Source organism: Citrus clementina, unplaced genomic scaffold (genome assembly GCF_000493195.1).
Source record: "Citrus clementina cultivar Clemenules unplaced genomic scaffold, Citrus_clementina_v1.0 scaffold_1, whole genome shotgun sequence".
In the NCBI taxonomy this organism is placed as follows: domain Eukaryota; kingdom Viridiplantae; phylum Streptophyta; class Magnoliopsida; order Sapindales; family Rutaceae; genus Citrus; species Citrus x clementina.
The window spans coordinates 153,138-167,770 of NW_006263303.1; the positions used below are offsets into that span (position 1 = coordinate 153,138).

At 34.2% G+C, this 14,633-nt stretch overlaps 3 protein-coding genes across 6 annotated transcripts; 1 reads left to right on the top strand and 2 right to left on the bottom strand.

Annotated features, from left to right (window-relative positions):
* Positions 1-159: 159 nt before the first annotated feature.
* LOC112095796 (probable nucleoredoxin 3) lies at positions 160-3,169 on the bottom strand. 4 transcript variants are annotated; one of them, XM_024178079.1, is made up of 5 exons: positions 3,029-3,169; positions 1,907-2,062; positions 1,707-1,826; positions 915-1,394; positions 160-825 (listed from the first exon to the last, which is right to left on the bottom strand). In XM_024178079.1, exons 3-5 carry the CDS (start codon positions 1,806-1,808, stop codon positions 235-237), a joined length of 1,173 nt encoding a protein of 390 aa, XP_024033847.1. In that variant the 5' UTR covers positions 1,809-1,826; positions 1,907-2,062; positions 3,029-3,169; the 3' UTR covers positions 160-234. The 4 variants fall into 4 exon arrangements, with proteins under 4 accessions (XP_024033847.1, XP_024033848.1, XP_024033845.1 ...); XM_024178080.1 differs by having other exon boundaries at positions 3,053-3,168; XM_024178077.1 differs by lacking the exon at positions 1,907-2,062 and having other exon boundaries at positions 1,707-1,857.
* Positions 3,170-5,586: 2,417 nt separating this feature from the next.
* On the bottom strand, positions 5,587-8,290 carry LOC18056010 (probable LRR receptor-like serine/threonine-protein kinase At4g31250). The gene is made up of 3 exons (XM_006450021.2): positions 7,554-8,290; positions 6,515-7,123; positions 5,587-6,438 (listed from the first exon to the last, which is right to left on the bottom strand). The coding sequence occupies exons 1-3, from the start codon at positions 8,236-8,238 to the stop codon at positions 5,765-5,767; spliced, it is 1,968 nt and encodes a 655-aa protein (XP_006450084.1). The 5' UTR covers positions 8,239-8,290; the 3' UTR covers positions 5,587-5,764.
* Positions 8,291-12,760: 4,470 nt separating this feature from the next.
* LOC18056011 lies at positions 12,761-14,576 on the top strand. The gene is made up of 3 exons (XM_024178369.1): positions 12,761-13,723; positions 13,897-14,188; positions 14,319-14,576. The coding sequence occupies exons 1-3, from the start codon at positions 12,797-12,799 to the stop codon at positions 14,453-14,455; spliced, it is 1,356 nt and encodes a 451-aa protein (XP_024034137.1). The 5' UTR covers positions 12,761-12,796; the 3' UTR covers positions 14,456-14,576.
* Positions 14,577-14,633: the final 57 nt, after the last annotated feature.

The following is a 14,633-nucleotide window of genomic DNA, read 5'->3' on the forward strand; positions in this document are numbered from 1 at the left end:
TGCTAAAATTAAATATTAGTTGGTTATAAGTACAGTGGTGTCGCTTGCTTGCTAGGAATTAATTCTACATCCCGGCTGAACCAATATAAAATCTTTATGCGTTCCAAATTTGCTGAAATTTGGTGGGACTTGCAATTCAAGAATATCATGGATACATTATAATTTAACCATAAGTTTATTATTATATGGGGTATAAATATATTTCTATCAAAGTTTCGGGCTGGCTGTTGCCTTTTACAAATTAAGGTTTATTCCTTCCACACATTTAGGATGAAGGTCATAGTTGCACACATCACAAGAGAATGCCCAGAACCTCCCTCTCATTTTGCAGCAGTCACATACGTAAGCTTTGGCCATGTCTAGTTTTAGTTCATGTTCATGCTTCACGTCCTTCACTTCTCGAGGCAATGCATCTCCTTCCTTTTTCAAGGCTGTTTCTATTTCTGCAATCCTTGACTCTGTAAATGGAAAAGCTTTAGCACCATACAGGGAGATCATCTCCTTCCCATTTGTGCTAATTGTCTTCCCATCTGGTCCAATTAGGACTAAAGCCGGAATCCCTTTGATGTTGAAGATTCTACACAGGTCTTGTCGTGCCCTGTCCTCATAAGGAATTGCCAGCCATGGCATGATACTATGATTGAGATCAAATTCTTTGTGGTCTCGATCTGTAGAGACTAAAACAACTTCAAAGCAGTGATTTGCTGTGGTTTTGAGCTCGTTGTAGACCTCTATAAGTTGAGAAGTGAAAGAACGACAAGGAGGGCACCAATGTGCACCAAAGTAAAGTCCTATAGTCTTCCCAGCAAGTTCAGATACTGTTATCTGCAAAAGATTAGGGGAGGAAAAAAGAAAAAAAAAAACTCAGGTTTAAGTAGTAACAACTTTTAAGAACTGCAGCAACACTGAATTACCTTTCTATGATCTCTAGAAAGAACATAGTCTCGTCCTTCAATTGCCAAAAGCTGTTCTAATTTCCCTCCCTGCCTCTTGGAATCATCAATAGCCTTCAATTCTTCCCTTCTCTTTCTGGTGAAAGGATATGCATCAGCTCCATAGTCTTCAATCAATCCGATCAAGTCTTCTTCAATTAATGTCCCGTCTGAAGCTAATGGAATGAGCGATGGGATGCGATCAACTCGATACCTGATTCTCAATTTTTTATGCAAGGTTTCATCAAATGGAACAGCAAGCCAGGGCATACACTTGAAGTGCTCCTCGAATCCATTCTCATCATGGTCAAAGGAAATGAAGATAACTTCCAGCTCTGTACCTCTGGTTCTTAGCGTGTCATAAAGTTGCACCAATTGTGGAGTAAAAGTTTTACATGGTCTGCACCAGTTAGCAGAGAAGAAGAGGCAAATTGTCTTGCCACCACATGATGACAAGGGTACCTATATGTAGGAAAAAGAAATAAATCATATTTAGTCCACTTAATTAATCTGAGTATTCATTTCTAGTATTGAAGGGCACCCTTTTTGGAGTAATTAGACTAAAGTAATTGATTACACTTCAAAGACTTAAGATCCCTACAAAATTATGTTAGTTTCTCTACTCACTATTTTCTTGGCAACCCAACAAAAACATCAAGAAAAATTCAATTGCATCAACAGAACAAGGCTAAGCTAATATGAAAATCCATATTACAAGAATTGCATAAATGCATTTAAGAGGGGAAAAAAAATATAGATTGCTCAAGAAATTACCTTTCCTTGACGAGAAAGAAGGAACTCTACACCTTCAGATGCTAAGACTGTCAGAAAGTCGCTGCTGTCAATAAATTTGGATTGATCGTTGTCTCTTGCCATTAGAACAACAAGCTGAAGCTGGTATCCACTCTGCTTCTTTTAATAATCTCTTAATTGATCAAGAGAGGAAAAATGAAGTCATAAAGAGTGATACTCACAAAAGGTCATGTAATATGGCTCAGAAGACTCGGCATTTCCTGGTCTTTATTTTAAAGCATTGAGAGGCAAGGCTGCTTCAAACTTTTTATCCAGGAATTTAGTACTTTTTTGAACTTGTTACCCACTTGGAGCCTCTTATATTCTGTTCTTATCCTCTTTGAATAATGATGGAACCCATTAATTACACACACACACACACATAAATATCTATTAATTTTTTCCAGGGACCACGGAATTTGAGTTTTATTTTCAAAATACTAAGAAAAACTTTAATGTTTAGATTGTCTGATAATACCATTTCTATTTTTGTTAACAGTCAAGCAAGATTAAAAGGGATGTTGAATGACGCATGGCACTACACTGTATGCAAATGGAGAATCTGCGAACAGAGAGATGCTCACGTTTTCCAAATGCAAAGCAAACTACACTACAATAAGGACCATCAAACTTGAAACTAATGAATGCAAATTACATTAAGCAAGAATGTCAATGTGTAAAAGGTCTTGTCAAATTTTAACCGGAATCGCTTAACATATTTGTTCTAACGGGAAGGGCATCCCACAACATGCCTCACGAAGAATCAGATTCAAAATTCTAAATTCTATGAGAATCCACATGAAACGCGAGACGCACACCAAAGGTTGCATAAATCAAAATCAGTAAGAGAGGAGAGGTTTGTGGCTGTGTCAGCAGTGTAATTAATTTGTCAGTAAAAACAATATTTAGTTAACGTGTATAAATATAAATATAATATTAATAAAAACTTCAATTATTAAGCATCGTCTATTAGTGTTACTATTCTTCATCTGTTATGCGATGTGATGTAGCATAATTAGAAAGAAATAATAGGCAGAAATATATATACATGACAAACGGATGCATCTCAGACTCAGAAGCTTTAGCAAACGAAAAGGCAGCAGATGATAAAAGTTGACAGCTTTGATAAGTCCAAGTGGGCTGGCTTTGGATTAGAAAGAAAGATTAGCCAGCACCAGGCACCAGCAGCATGCAAAGATGAGATGGTGGATTGGCTTGGCTTTCCCAATATATACATATGTTTATGCGTATAATCGAGAACAAAAATCTTTGCTTGTATAGAGTAAAAGTAGAGCAGTAAGTACCTTTACGATTAGGATGATGCTTACCGTAGCTCTGCTCGAGAATATTCCGGTGAAAGAGGGAGACGAGATGAGAGGATTGAGGGACAAAGTTGTAAAAACAGAGCGTGAGAGTTGCGTTGGATAATAAGGACGACTGGATTATATATGTAATAAATATATATTATATACAAAGTCTTTGTAAGTAGGCTACGTGTTATCGTAATAATATTCAGATCATAATTTAACAAAATAAAAAGATATGCATTCGAGTGATTCGGAAACTGGTAGGCCAGACTCAGCCGTCAAATTCTTTCAGGATATACCAATTTTTGGGAATTAGATCCGGTTTCCTCTTTCTCATCCCCCAATTTTTGGGAATCACATCAGTTTTCCTTTTTCTCAGTCCCCCCCCCCCCCCCCCAAAAAAAATGATAAGAGTCTCATCTTAGTTCTCTCCTAATGAGCTTTATTTAACCATTAGAACCTGGTTAAGCGGTTAGAATTACTCCCACATAAATACGAGAGAAGTGGTTCGAATCCCTACATCGTAAGGGTTTAATTTAGTTTTTTTTCTTAAAATTTAAATAAAAGTAGTCTTTCTTTTAAGAGGAGAGTTGTCGTCCCTCGAATATTTAGAGGGTTAAAATCTAAACGATATCATATCAAAATTGATATAAACTGATCTCAATAATTATAATTATAAGATTATAAATATCACAAATAATAATTCTCTTTTAAAAAAAATGAACTTTATTTACGCGTGAACCCAACCTTATCTTTACAGATACTTATTGCAAAGTTATCAGTGCAGCGTCTGCATTTTATGCATGCCTACGCTAGGCCTAGGTATCCCATTTCAGTTTCCCAATACCCAGCTACAAATCAATAAAAGCTTCAATAACTTTTCACTGTAACTCCAAAAGTGTAAGGGTACGTTTGTTGTATCACAACATATTAAATTTAGTATTTTAGTAAATAAATGATTAATTAAAATTATTTTGCATAATAAAAGTAAAATGATGTATTAAAATTTATTTATTAAATATTTAGGTATACTAATATGTTATATTATTATTTAAATTAAAATTTTCTAAATATAAATTAGTATTTAATTATTTTTTTAAAATTTATTATACATTATTGAATAATAAAAGTAAAATTATTAAAATTTAAAAATATGAGCATTATTTTGATGTAATACATCCTAAGCCCTATCATCTCATAGGATTATTTTATACTCCTTTCATTACATTAATCACATTTTTAACAAAGTGCAATACAACTAAAAATTATAACCGTATAAGATTAAATTTTAATACAATCCAATATAACATAATACAAGCTCCCCCACCTGCCCTAAAGCTTTTGCCATTTTAATGTGTAGCATGGTATCAATCTTTTAAGTGTAAGGAACTATTTGCTTCTTGACTTAAATGAGTTAATTGACTGTATTTTAATCAGTTAAGTTATTAAGTCTATTTGTTTTTTTTAACTTAATGAAAATTTTTAGCCATTAAGTCATTAAATTATTAAACTAAATTTTTTAACTTTTACTTAATCTAAAAAGTCTGAATGATATGATTAAAAAATATTCTCTAAAATATCTTTATCTAATTAATTTATTTTCATCCTTCTCTAAAATAAAATTTAATAATCGCAATTATTACTCATCTCTATATAACTTCATGATAATATATAGTGGTAGACTGTTATTATTTTTATTTTTTTAAATTAGCATTATTTATCTTCATAATTTTTTATGAATATTTTTTATATAAAAATATAATAAAATTGATGTAACATATATAATATAGAATATTAAAGAGTTGTATTTAATTGAATATGATTCATGTTATGATAATATATTATCTTATTTATATTTTTTAAGATGTTTATATTTATTTAACGTTTATAATTTGTAAGGACGTAAATATAAAAATATTAGTTTCTAAATTTTTTTAAGTTAAAAAATAAAATAACTTGATATTTATTTTCAGTTATTCAGATAAAAAAAATAAATATATCATTTAGACTCATACATTTAATTTTATTCAAAATTTAAACTAATTCAATTTTCAGATTAAAAAAAAAAAAATCAAATGCGGCGGCCTAAGTTTGCATTTTGCATGGTGGAATGGGGACGTGCGCGCGCACATGATAACTAAGAATTACATGGACCGGACCACACGGGAATGTGGAGCCCATTGATAACCGTAAGGTCCATAACATCAGAGTCCATGATAGGTAGGGGCTGCTTGTGCTAATCTTCTAATTCCAATGCTCGCAGCGGCACGGCAGCTACTACTAGCGTTTCAATGCAATCTGACAAGAAGCGACAGCAATTCTTAATCTTATCCAAACTACGACAATAAAGCAATTCCTTTCACTTGTATTATGTAATATGTAATTCAGTCCACTGAGAGTCTGCCGGTGCAGGCAGCTTCAACTTGCCCTTGCCAAATGCCAGTGCCAGTTGCTAATCCGATGGGAAGCAAAAGAAACCCATAACACAATCAATTTGCTTCTATTAAAAATAATAATAATAATAATAATAATACAAGTTTAATCAGTGTCACTGCCTCGTTACATAATGAACCTTGCAAAAGTTAAAAACATTCAAAGATATATCTATATATGGGAAAATTACTAAGATTAACATAAATGGCTTCCTTTAATTGCCAGCTTTATCCTCCCTTCTACTAACCCCAAAAAGAACATCAGCTGCCAAAAGCCAAAGAAAGAAAAAATAAGTTGAGTTCAGCCAGCTACTGAGAATGAGAAGTCCTCATCAGTCATTGCTCTAGAAGAGTAGACATAATCCTCACTAGCATATGAAGAGTAATCTTCATTATCATTATCCCTCTCCTTCAACTCCATTATCTTCTCCACAGCCTCTCTCAAATCCCACCTCCTCTCTGCATTCCATTCACAGCAGCACATCCCAATCTTCAACAGCTTCAACATCTCACCCTCACCACTCTTTGTCCCTCTCATATCCTTATCAAACACTTCCCCCGTCCACTCTTCCCTCACAACCGAATTCACCCATGTGGCCAAATCCGCATTCGCACCTTTCCCTTGTGCTAGATAATTTGCTGGGAATTTTCCTGTTAACAATTCCAGTATTAGTATTCCAAGACTCCACACGTCAGTCTTCCTTGTTACGCCGTCCGTTTGGTTGAATTCAGGGGACTTGTAGGCAACCATGTGTAATTGAGCATGCTCTTTGTTCACTATTGGCACTAGTGCATAATCTGTCAACAGAGGCTCATAAGCATTATCAAGAAGGACATTTGATGATTTTAAGTGACCATGTGGTAATGTTACGCCAGGGAACTCTTTGTAGAGATATGCCAACCCCTTTGCCACTCCTTTGATGATCTTCAAGCGTATTGGCCAGTCAAGTCCCGCCTGCCCAGGGGCTCGTCTAACTGCAACAACCAATTAAATGTTATATATACATGAAGAACATAATATACAAAAATACCCACAAACATACGTACATACCATGGAGAAGATTAGCCAAGCTGCCATTGGGAACAAAGTCGGAAACAAGAAGCTTCTCTTCTTTTCTATAGTAGAAAGCTATAAGTGGAAGCAAATTAGGATGTGACAAGCTTCCAAGCCTTGTCATGTGTTCATGAAAATCTTCTTTGCCCACATTGCTCATTTGCCTAAACCTCTTAACAACCATGGCAGGCCCAGTCAAAAGAACAGCTTTGTAAGACGATCCAAAGCTGCCGCTGCCCAGTACTTCAGCAGAGGCTCTAAGTAGATCATTCAACTCAAATATTTCCCTGTCATTGTTAACAAAATGAAGCTTGCTAATCTCATCATTTTGAGAATTGACAAAGTAGCAGTCAGATGATTGGATTTCATTTTGTCCCATATCATGATAATTATTAGCACCATATTTCTTAAGGGCTTTTGTCTCTTGGGTTTCATTGACGATGATTGGCTCTGACGTCTTAGAATTGTTGCCGCGAGTACAGGAAAATGCAACGATAGCAGCTAATGCAAGTGTAGCACCAGCTACTGTGCAAATTATTAAGATAGTTTTCTTGGAGATTGAGGATTTGCATGCCTCTAGAGGCTTTCCACATAGACCTTTATTACCTGTTTGATCGGTCCAAACAAAAAAATTAGACATAATTCATATGCCCATCCACTAGTAGTGTTTTTTAAAAAAAAAAATTTCTAAAGGGAAAATAATCAAATATATAAAAGTAATTAATAAAGAACATTCCCCCCCCCCCCCCAATCAATCATTAATTAAGTTGATTTTAACATGAATGAATGAATGTCTCATGGATCGATATAAGCAATTACTAGCAACGTGCAGATAATCGCTTGTACGGGATTTTCTTAGTTTTGATCATATAACATACGTGATTAGGAAGTATAATAAATAAATAATTATCATTATCATTGTCATTATTGTTATTATTAATATTTTCAGATGATCAAAATAATTACCTATTGCTTGTTGCAGCTAATTGATATGTATTAATAAAAGATGATGAGTTGGAAAAATCAATGAGTGTACCTTGAAATGAAGTTGCATCGAAATTACTCAAGGTGTCGGGTATCCGACCCACCAATTGATTGTAAGAAAGATTTAGCAAGGTGAGATGGGCCAATGGAAAATCGGGAATCTTGGCTTGAAAAGAGTTGCCCTCAAGATTCAGCTGGAGTAGCTTTTGCAATCCGGCAAGTGACTTAGGAATTTGACCGGAGAAGTGGTTTCTTGCCAGATGAACCTTCTTCAGTTGGTCCATGCCAGCAAATGCATCAGAAGGAATTTCACCAGTGAATTTGTTGAGTGACAAATACAGGGCCCTCAATGTAAGCTTGCCGACACTAGGCATGGGACCGTCAAAGCTGTTGTTAATGAAACTCAAAGAACGTAAACCTGGCAACCGGGAAAGTGTGTCAACGTCAATCATCCCCATTAGATTCATGTTCTCCAATCTCAGTCCAATCACAATGCCGCGGGAGCAACGCACACCAGTCCAGTTTTGAGTGTCGTTGGTGCAAGGAGTGGGGGATTCTTCCCAGTCCTTGAGCGCAGAGTCGCCGCCGTTTGATGTTGTTAATGAGTTCCTGAACTTGAGCAGTTTTTCAGCATCCGTTTCTCCCCTGCATGTCGCCACAACGAAGCATGCTGCTAGCAACATTAACAGTATCGTTGTTGGATGCGAATTATGATTAGTTGCTGCTTCCTTTGCCATATCGATCGGTGGAAGCCAAGACGATCGATGGATATATTGGTTTGGTTAATGGAATCAACGAGCAAAGCAAAGCAAAGGGACAAATTAATGAAGAAGGCGAAGGGGAGGTGGCCTGGGGTGTGGTGGGATTGACAAAGTCCGTCCATAACTTTAATATTAATTGATGCCTAAGAATGAGCTGTCGACCTCTATGTCTTTACAATTTGAGGCCGGCCTTTTCAACTACTAATGATCGCTTTAAAATGTTGTTGTTGTCAGTTGTTTGCTTCGCTTGCCTGCTTCTTATTCCTTGTTCATCGTGTTTTGGTGTACTGTATATTTTTTATTTTGTTGATTGGCTTTGTCTCTGTGTCTGTGTGGCTAATACGATAGTTCCTTTTGGGTTTTCTTGTTCTGTTCACGATGATGTTAATCTTTTTTTTTTCCTTTTTTCTTTTTTTATTGTTGCCTCGGCCGTCTATTGTATTAAAAACAAATTGTGTGACTTCTGTCACTCTTAAGCATGTCATTTCAAATATATATATATATATATATATATATATATAACTTTGAGAGTATATAATTATGATGTACAAAGTAAACTTATCCTATTTCATCAAAAATAAACCCAAAAAAATCTATTTTGTTGGTGTTCTCTATTTATTTGGATGCATCAAATATATAATTGGATAGTATTTGTTTAGATGTATAGGATATGATTAGCTTGGTTTTTATAACTTTCCATTCGAATTTGAGAATTCAATTTTAAATGAGATAAAAAGTAAATTCGGGTCAGTTTAGGTCAATTAGTTAATTTTTTTTTTTATGATTCGGGCATGAATTGTAATTTCAGATACAATTATAGTTTGGATTAGCAAATTTAAATTAAGAAAATAATAAATGCTTAAATCAAGTCAAAAGGACAAAATCTAAGCATAACTTAAGTCTTAAAAAAAAAAAGAAAAAAAAAAAGAGTGGCGAACAAATACAATACAAATTATTGAATAACAACATAATACATAGATCCATCTCAATTTCTCCGTCAACCCTCAGCATAAGCAGCAAGAGTTACATCAACAACTATTAACCTCCACCAAACAAACATCAACAGATAGAAAATGATGAAACAAAAAATTAGTCTATTTTTGTGAAGAGAAACAAGTGAAGAAAATGATAAAGTAAATCAGTTCAGATACAACCACAAACATTATCAATTATTTAAATATCAATTAGATGTCACGACTGTTCTAGGAACCCACCTGAAATATCTTATTATCTTTGGAAGAGAAACTTAAATCAACTAAACATCACATAGTAAGTGAAAACTCAAGAAATCACTGGCCTAATAGATAGAATAATCTAAGCATTTAAATTCCCAGAGCGTTTTTATTTTGTTTCAATAAAATCGAGGATTCATTAAAAAAAAAAAAAAAAAAAAGGTTCCCAGAGCATTTTTCACCTCAATTTCATCTCATTAATTTTCCAATGACCAAGCGATGCCTATTGATGCTACATTCAAAATGTTGTTAGTCAGATTACTGACTAAGCTTGACATATATATCACATGATGATAACTAGTAAGTGTTATTATCTTTATCAAAAACCAAATAAAAGTCCACAATTTGTAAATGGTGGGATGTTTATTTAGTACTTAGAAACTATTATTTAATCAAACATAAAGAGAAAAATAACCAGCGGCTTTATATTAAAGGATTTGGATATCTTATATTTCATGTAAAGTACTGAGTCGTGGGTTTCACAATCTCTCACGGTCTCTACAATCTTACATTTAAAAAGAATTTACCTTTGATTTCGACACTGACAAGATGGAAGCTGTAAGCTTGCAACAAGCTGATGATAGACTGCTGATGATTGCTAATTGTGACCGACTACGAGAGAGGCGATGAGAGACGATGACTGTTGATGAGTGCTGATGAGTGTTGGGCAAGTGACGACAAACTATGGTGCACCTGGTGGTTGACGGGCTATTAATGAGGGAGAGTTATCTTTTCTAATTTTCAGAGGGTAAAGGATTGAGATTCGAGCAAAATCGGTTTGAATCATATGACTTAATATAATGGATTTTAGATAGTTTTTTTAGACTTTAATAAAATTAAGAATTCTGGATAGATTAGTAATATGTGTGTGTGTATATACATATATTATACTAATGAGAGATATTATAATAAAGAGCAAACTGAAAAATAAAACGTTAATATTTTATTTTTTTAGTACATTGGAGTTCGTTTTTTTTTTTTTTGTTTTTTAATTTAGCAATTCTTTTTATTAAAATGAAGATCTTTAATTGGAATGAGACTATATACATTTAAATATATATGTGAACAAAAGAGATAAATAACATTGAGAATGATAATGCAATTATCGATATTTTCTCTAATGTAATGGTACTCAATTTTTTAGATATGAATACATAAATTCTCTTCCAATTTAAGACTTTGCTATCAGTATTGTACATGTAGCTTTTTAGTTCTTTATTATTTTTTTTTTTTGGGAAAATTAATTTCACCATCCTATACTAGTGGTGGAACTGAACAAAACCAAACCGAAAACTTATATCATTTTTCAGTTTGGTTTAGTTCAAACTGATTGGATTGAGAATTAAAAATGAATTAATTTTTAATTTAATTTGGGATAAAATCAAACCGATCATCAAACCTGACTGGATTATATTTATAAAAAAAATGTCTAAACCTAATTCTTGATCCCCAAAATCTAAATCAAACACCCACCACTAGATGCTACTTAATTCTAATTTTAAATCTTACATTTGGATTAAATGGATAAATGAATAAAAAATTAGGGTGTCATTTTTTTTTTGTCTTAAATCTAAATGGATTTGAATCTGGTTGAAGTATAAATATGTTTGAATGTAAAAGTTTGAAAGACATGTTTATTTTTCTATTTTCATTGACTGAATAGAAATGTTAAGTTATTTACCTCATAAGCAAAAAACATATGAATTATGATATTTTGAAATTTATGTTCCTATAGTATTATTATATATTTGATAAATTAAAGACGATAAGTAAATTAAATTATTTTATTATTAAAAATTAACTCTCTTAAACACTACGGTTTAAAAGTGTGTCTGCATGAAAAATTAAAAGTTTTCTTAAAATGATAGCTATGAACAAAATAGCCCGAGATGATTACCAAGTGGGGGGGGGGGGGGGGAAGGAAGAAAAAGGTTGCTAGTTTGATTCAATCATATAAAATCTACACAAAAAGGCAATTGAAAAGAGTAAAATGGAAATTAGTTTATTTGATTAGAAATAAGCCTATTAAAAAGGGTGTTTTGAGATATTATAGTTGATTTTTATTCAAACCTTTTGTCAATTCATATAACAGTTAAATTATTTAATTTTTTCTATTAAATGGTATATGTTTAAAATTCAAAAGTAAAATAAAAAAAACAAATAAGCAAATTTTAAAAAATATTTGACAAACAACTTCGAAGTCATTGTTTTAAGTTAAGAAAAGTTCAATTATACACGCATATAAAGTCATGATTTAGTGCATAGTTGCACGCATGGTAAGCTCTGATCGAGGCAGATCAATATGGGTGATGGGCCCTTTTATGGACCGTACAATGGGCCAAATCTGAAGAGATGTATTAATTCACTTGGTGGGACGCGTGGCAGCCCTGCATGCGAGTAGACCCCATCACGGATTCGTAAAGTAGTAGAATACTCGCCAGCTGGACATGGAAGATGACACACACACACACACATAAACCTGTGGCCCAGGATGAATCCACGTGTGATATTGACTTTGATCCCGCATCTTTTAAATTGTACGCGTTAGCACTCACGAGCATGACCCACAACACCATCTATTGAAAATTGGAAATCAAAATAATCACACAGATTAATTTGATGGATTCAGAAATGAAGAACACAAAGCGGCTATCAATATATTTAATTAATTAATTAATTAATTAATTAATTAATTAATAATAGGCTCATGAAGAAAAGAATATGGGATTGACGTAGCTAAACGGAAAGCTCTCCATCTCCAAGCCCAGCAGCAATGCTTTATTCTTCACTTAGCTTTGAAACCTCTAGTACAAGGCAAAGAGAAGAGAATTCACGGGATAAAGCATCCTCTTTAATCTTTATGCCTTTTTATCTTTTTTTCTTCGTTTACAAAATTGTTATATATTTTATTTGCTTTCGCCAATATACGCAACAATTATTATTATTATTATTATTATTATTATTATTATTATTATTATGAGGAAAAATGATACTCCTGCACTTAACATTATTATTTGTCATATTAATTTATCTTGGTAAAATGTGGATCATATATAAACTCAGTAGCTCGGGTTACAGTAGGCCGAACTCATATGTATCATGTATCTACATATGTTGTTATCAGAAAAGCACATCACCTTTGTTAAGATCACAAGCAACAATATTTTCTTTACTTACCAGCCATTAAAATTTTCCTGCATAATATTAATTATATATATATATATATACAAACGAAGTCCCTCATATAATAAAATTATTATATTATTATCCCCTGCTGAAACTAAACCCAACCAAGAAATACAATGAAGTCCCCCAAAAACTCCGGTGATGAAACCCGAGTGGACATCCAATTCAACCTGCAGCAGGAGAACGTGCCCTTACTACTACAGCCCTCATATGCAAGATCAAAATCTTTACTCTTTGATGAGCTACGCAACTTTAGAATAAGCCTCAAGTGGTGTGCATTAGATCACTCTTCATGTTTTGGCAAGTTCATATCATATTTCGCATTCATATTCCTCGCCATTATCGTCCCACTCATCAGTTCACTCTGCATTAAGGTCCCATCATCAACACAGGATTGTGCACAAGACGGCCCCGTTTCGTTCAACAAGTTGGTTCAGTTCCCTGAGTCTGGGTTAGCCCTAGTGGGCTTCTTTATACTCTCAAGATTTTTCAGCAAATATGGGCTGCGCCACCTCTTGTTCCTCGATGGCTTACAGGAGGATTCGTTGTTTGTTAGACGTGGATACACGCGCGAGCTTGACAAAGCATTTCGATACCTTGCATGCATACTTTTACCATCTTTCTTCGTGGAGCTTGCACACAAAATCATCTACTTTTCAACGGTGAGGGTGTCGTTCCCCGGCGGCGGGGGGGATCCATGGATCAATTCGATCGTGATGTTTGTGCTGGTTTTAGCATCATGGGTTTATCGAACGGGTTTGTACTTGTTGGTTTGTGTAATGTTTCGGTTAACATGTGAGCTTCATATATTGAGGTTTGAGGGTTTGCATAACATGTTTGAAGGACGTCGATCCGGATCCGACGCTGGATTTATATTCAGAGAACATTTAAGGATTAGGAAACAATTATCGGGAACCAGTCATCGGTACCGCTTCTTTATCATTGCAAGTCTTGTTGTGATCAGCATCAGTCAAATGGGAGCTTTGCTGCTGATTTTGGGTACACATGCGGATAAGAGTTTCTTCAGTTCTGGTGAACTTGTGGTAATATACACATACATACACAATATGTACTTAAAATTAATTAATGATATTTATATATTTTAATTATATGCATATGTATCAAAATTATTGATTTAATTACTAACTGATCAACATGCATGGACTATTTTAATATAATATGATTACAGGTGATCAACTTGTGCTTCTGCGTGCAGGTGTGCTCGGCTGTTGAACTGAGTGGGTTCTTTCTGTGCGTGTTGGGGGCGGCAAGAATCACGCATAGAGCTCAAGGGATAACATCAGTTGCAACAAGATGGCATATGACAGCGACATGCGCTTCTGTTGGCGGATCCGATTCCGGGAAAGGCAACGCCGGAGAGGCAGCTGACCATGATCAATGCAGAGACAGTACTAGTAGTAGCAGTGACTCCGACTCTTCATCAGACATTAACATTAAAGTTCTTTCCTCTCAAGAACCACCCTCCTTCCAAATAAGGCAAGCTCTAGGTGAGTATTTATAATTATTTTTATGCCCATTGTTTACTATTTGTTTTCAAAGTTAATTTGTGTATTTAACAATTCGAAGGCTCAAAAATTAAGACTAGCTAGTGTTGTAATTAATTTTATTAATTTGCAGTGGCATATTTGCAACACAACAATGGGGGTATCACGCTGTTTGGATTTGCGCTTGATCGTGGATTACTTCATACAATCTTTGCATTTGAGTTCTCTTTGGTACTGTGGATTCTAAGTAAAGTGGTTGTGTTGTCTTAATATAAACTTTTTGGACAAGGAGACACTTTTTTCTTTTCATCAAAATTGCTGCCGCTGCGCAAGGAAATAACATGCTCGGTCGATTAGTACCAACAAGTCAACTCTACAAAATTATCTTGTGTCGATTTTAGATTGCGATGTGTACTCTTTTATCTTTTCAATTCTATTGTAATAAATT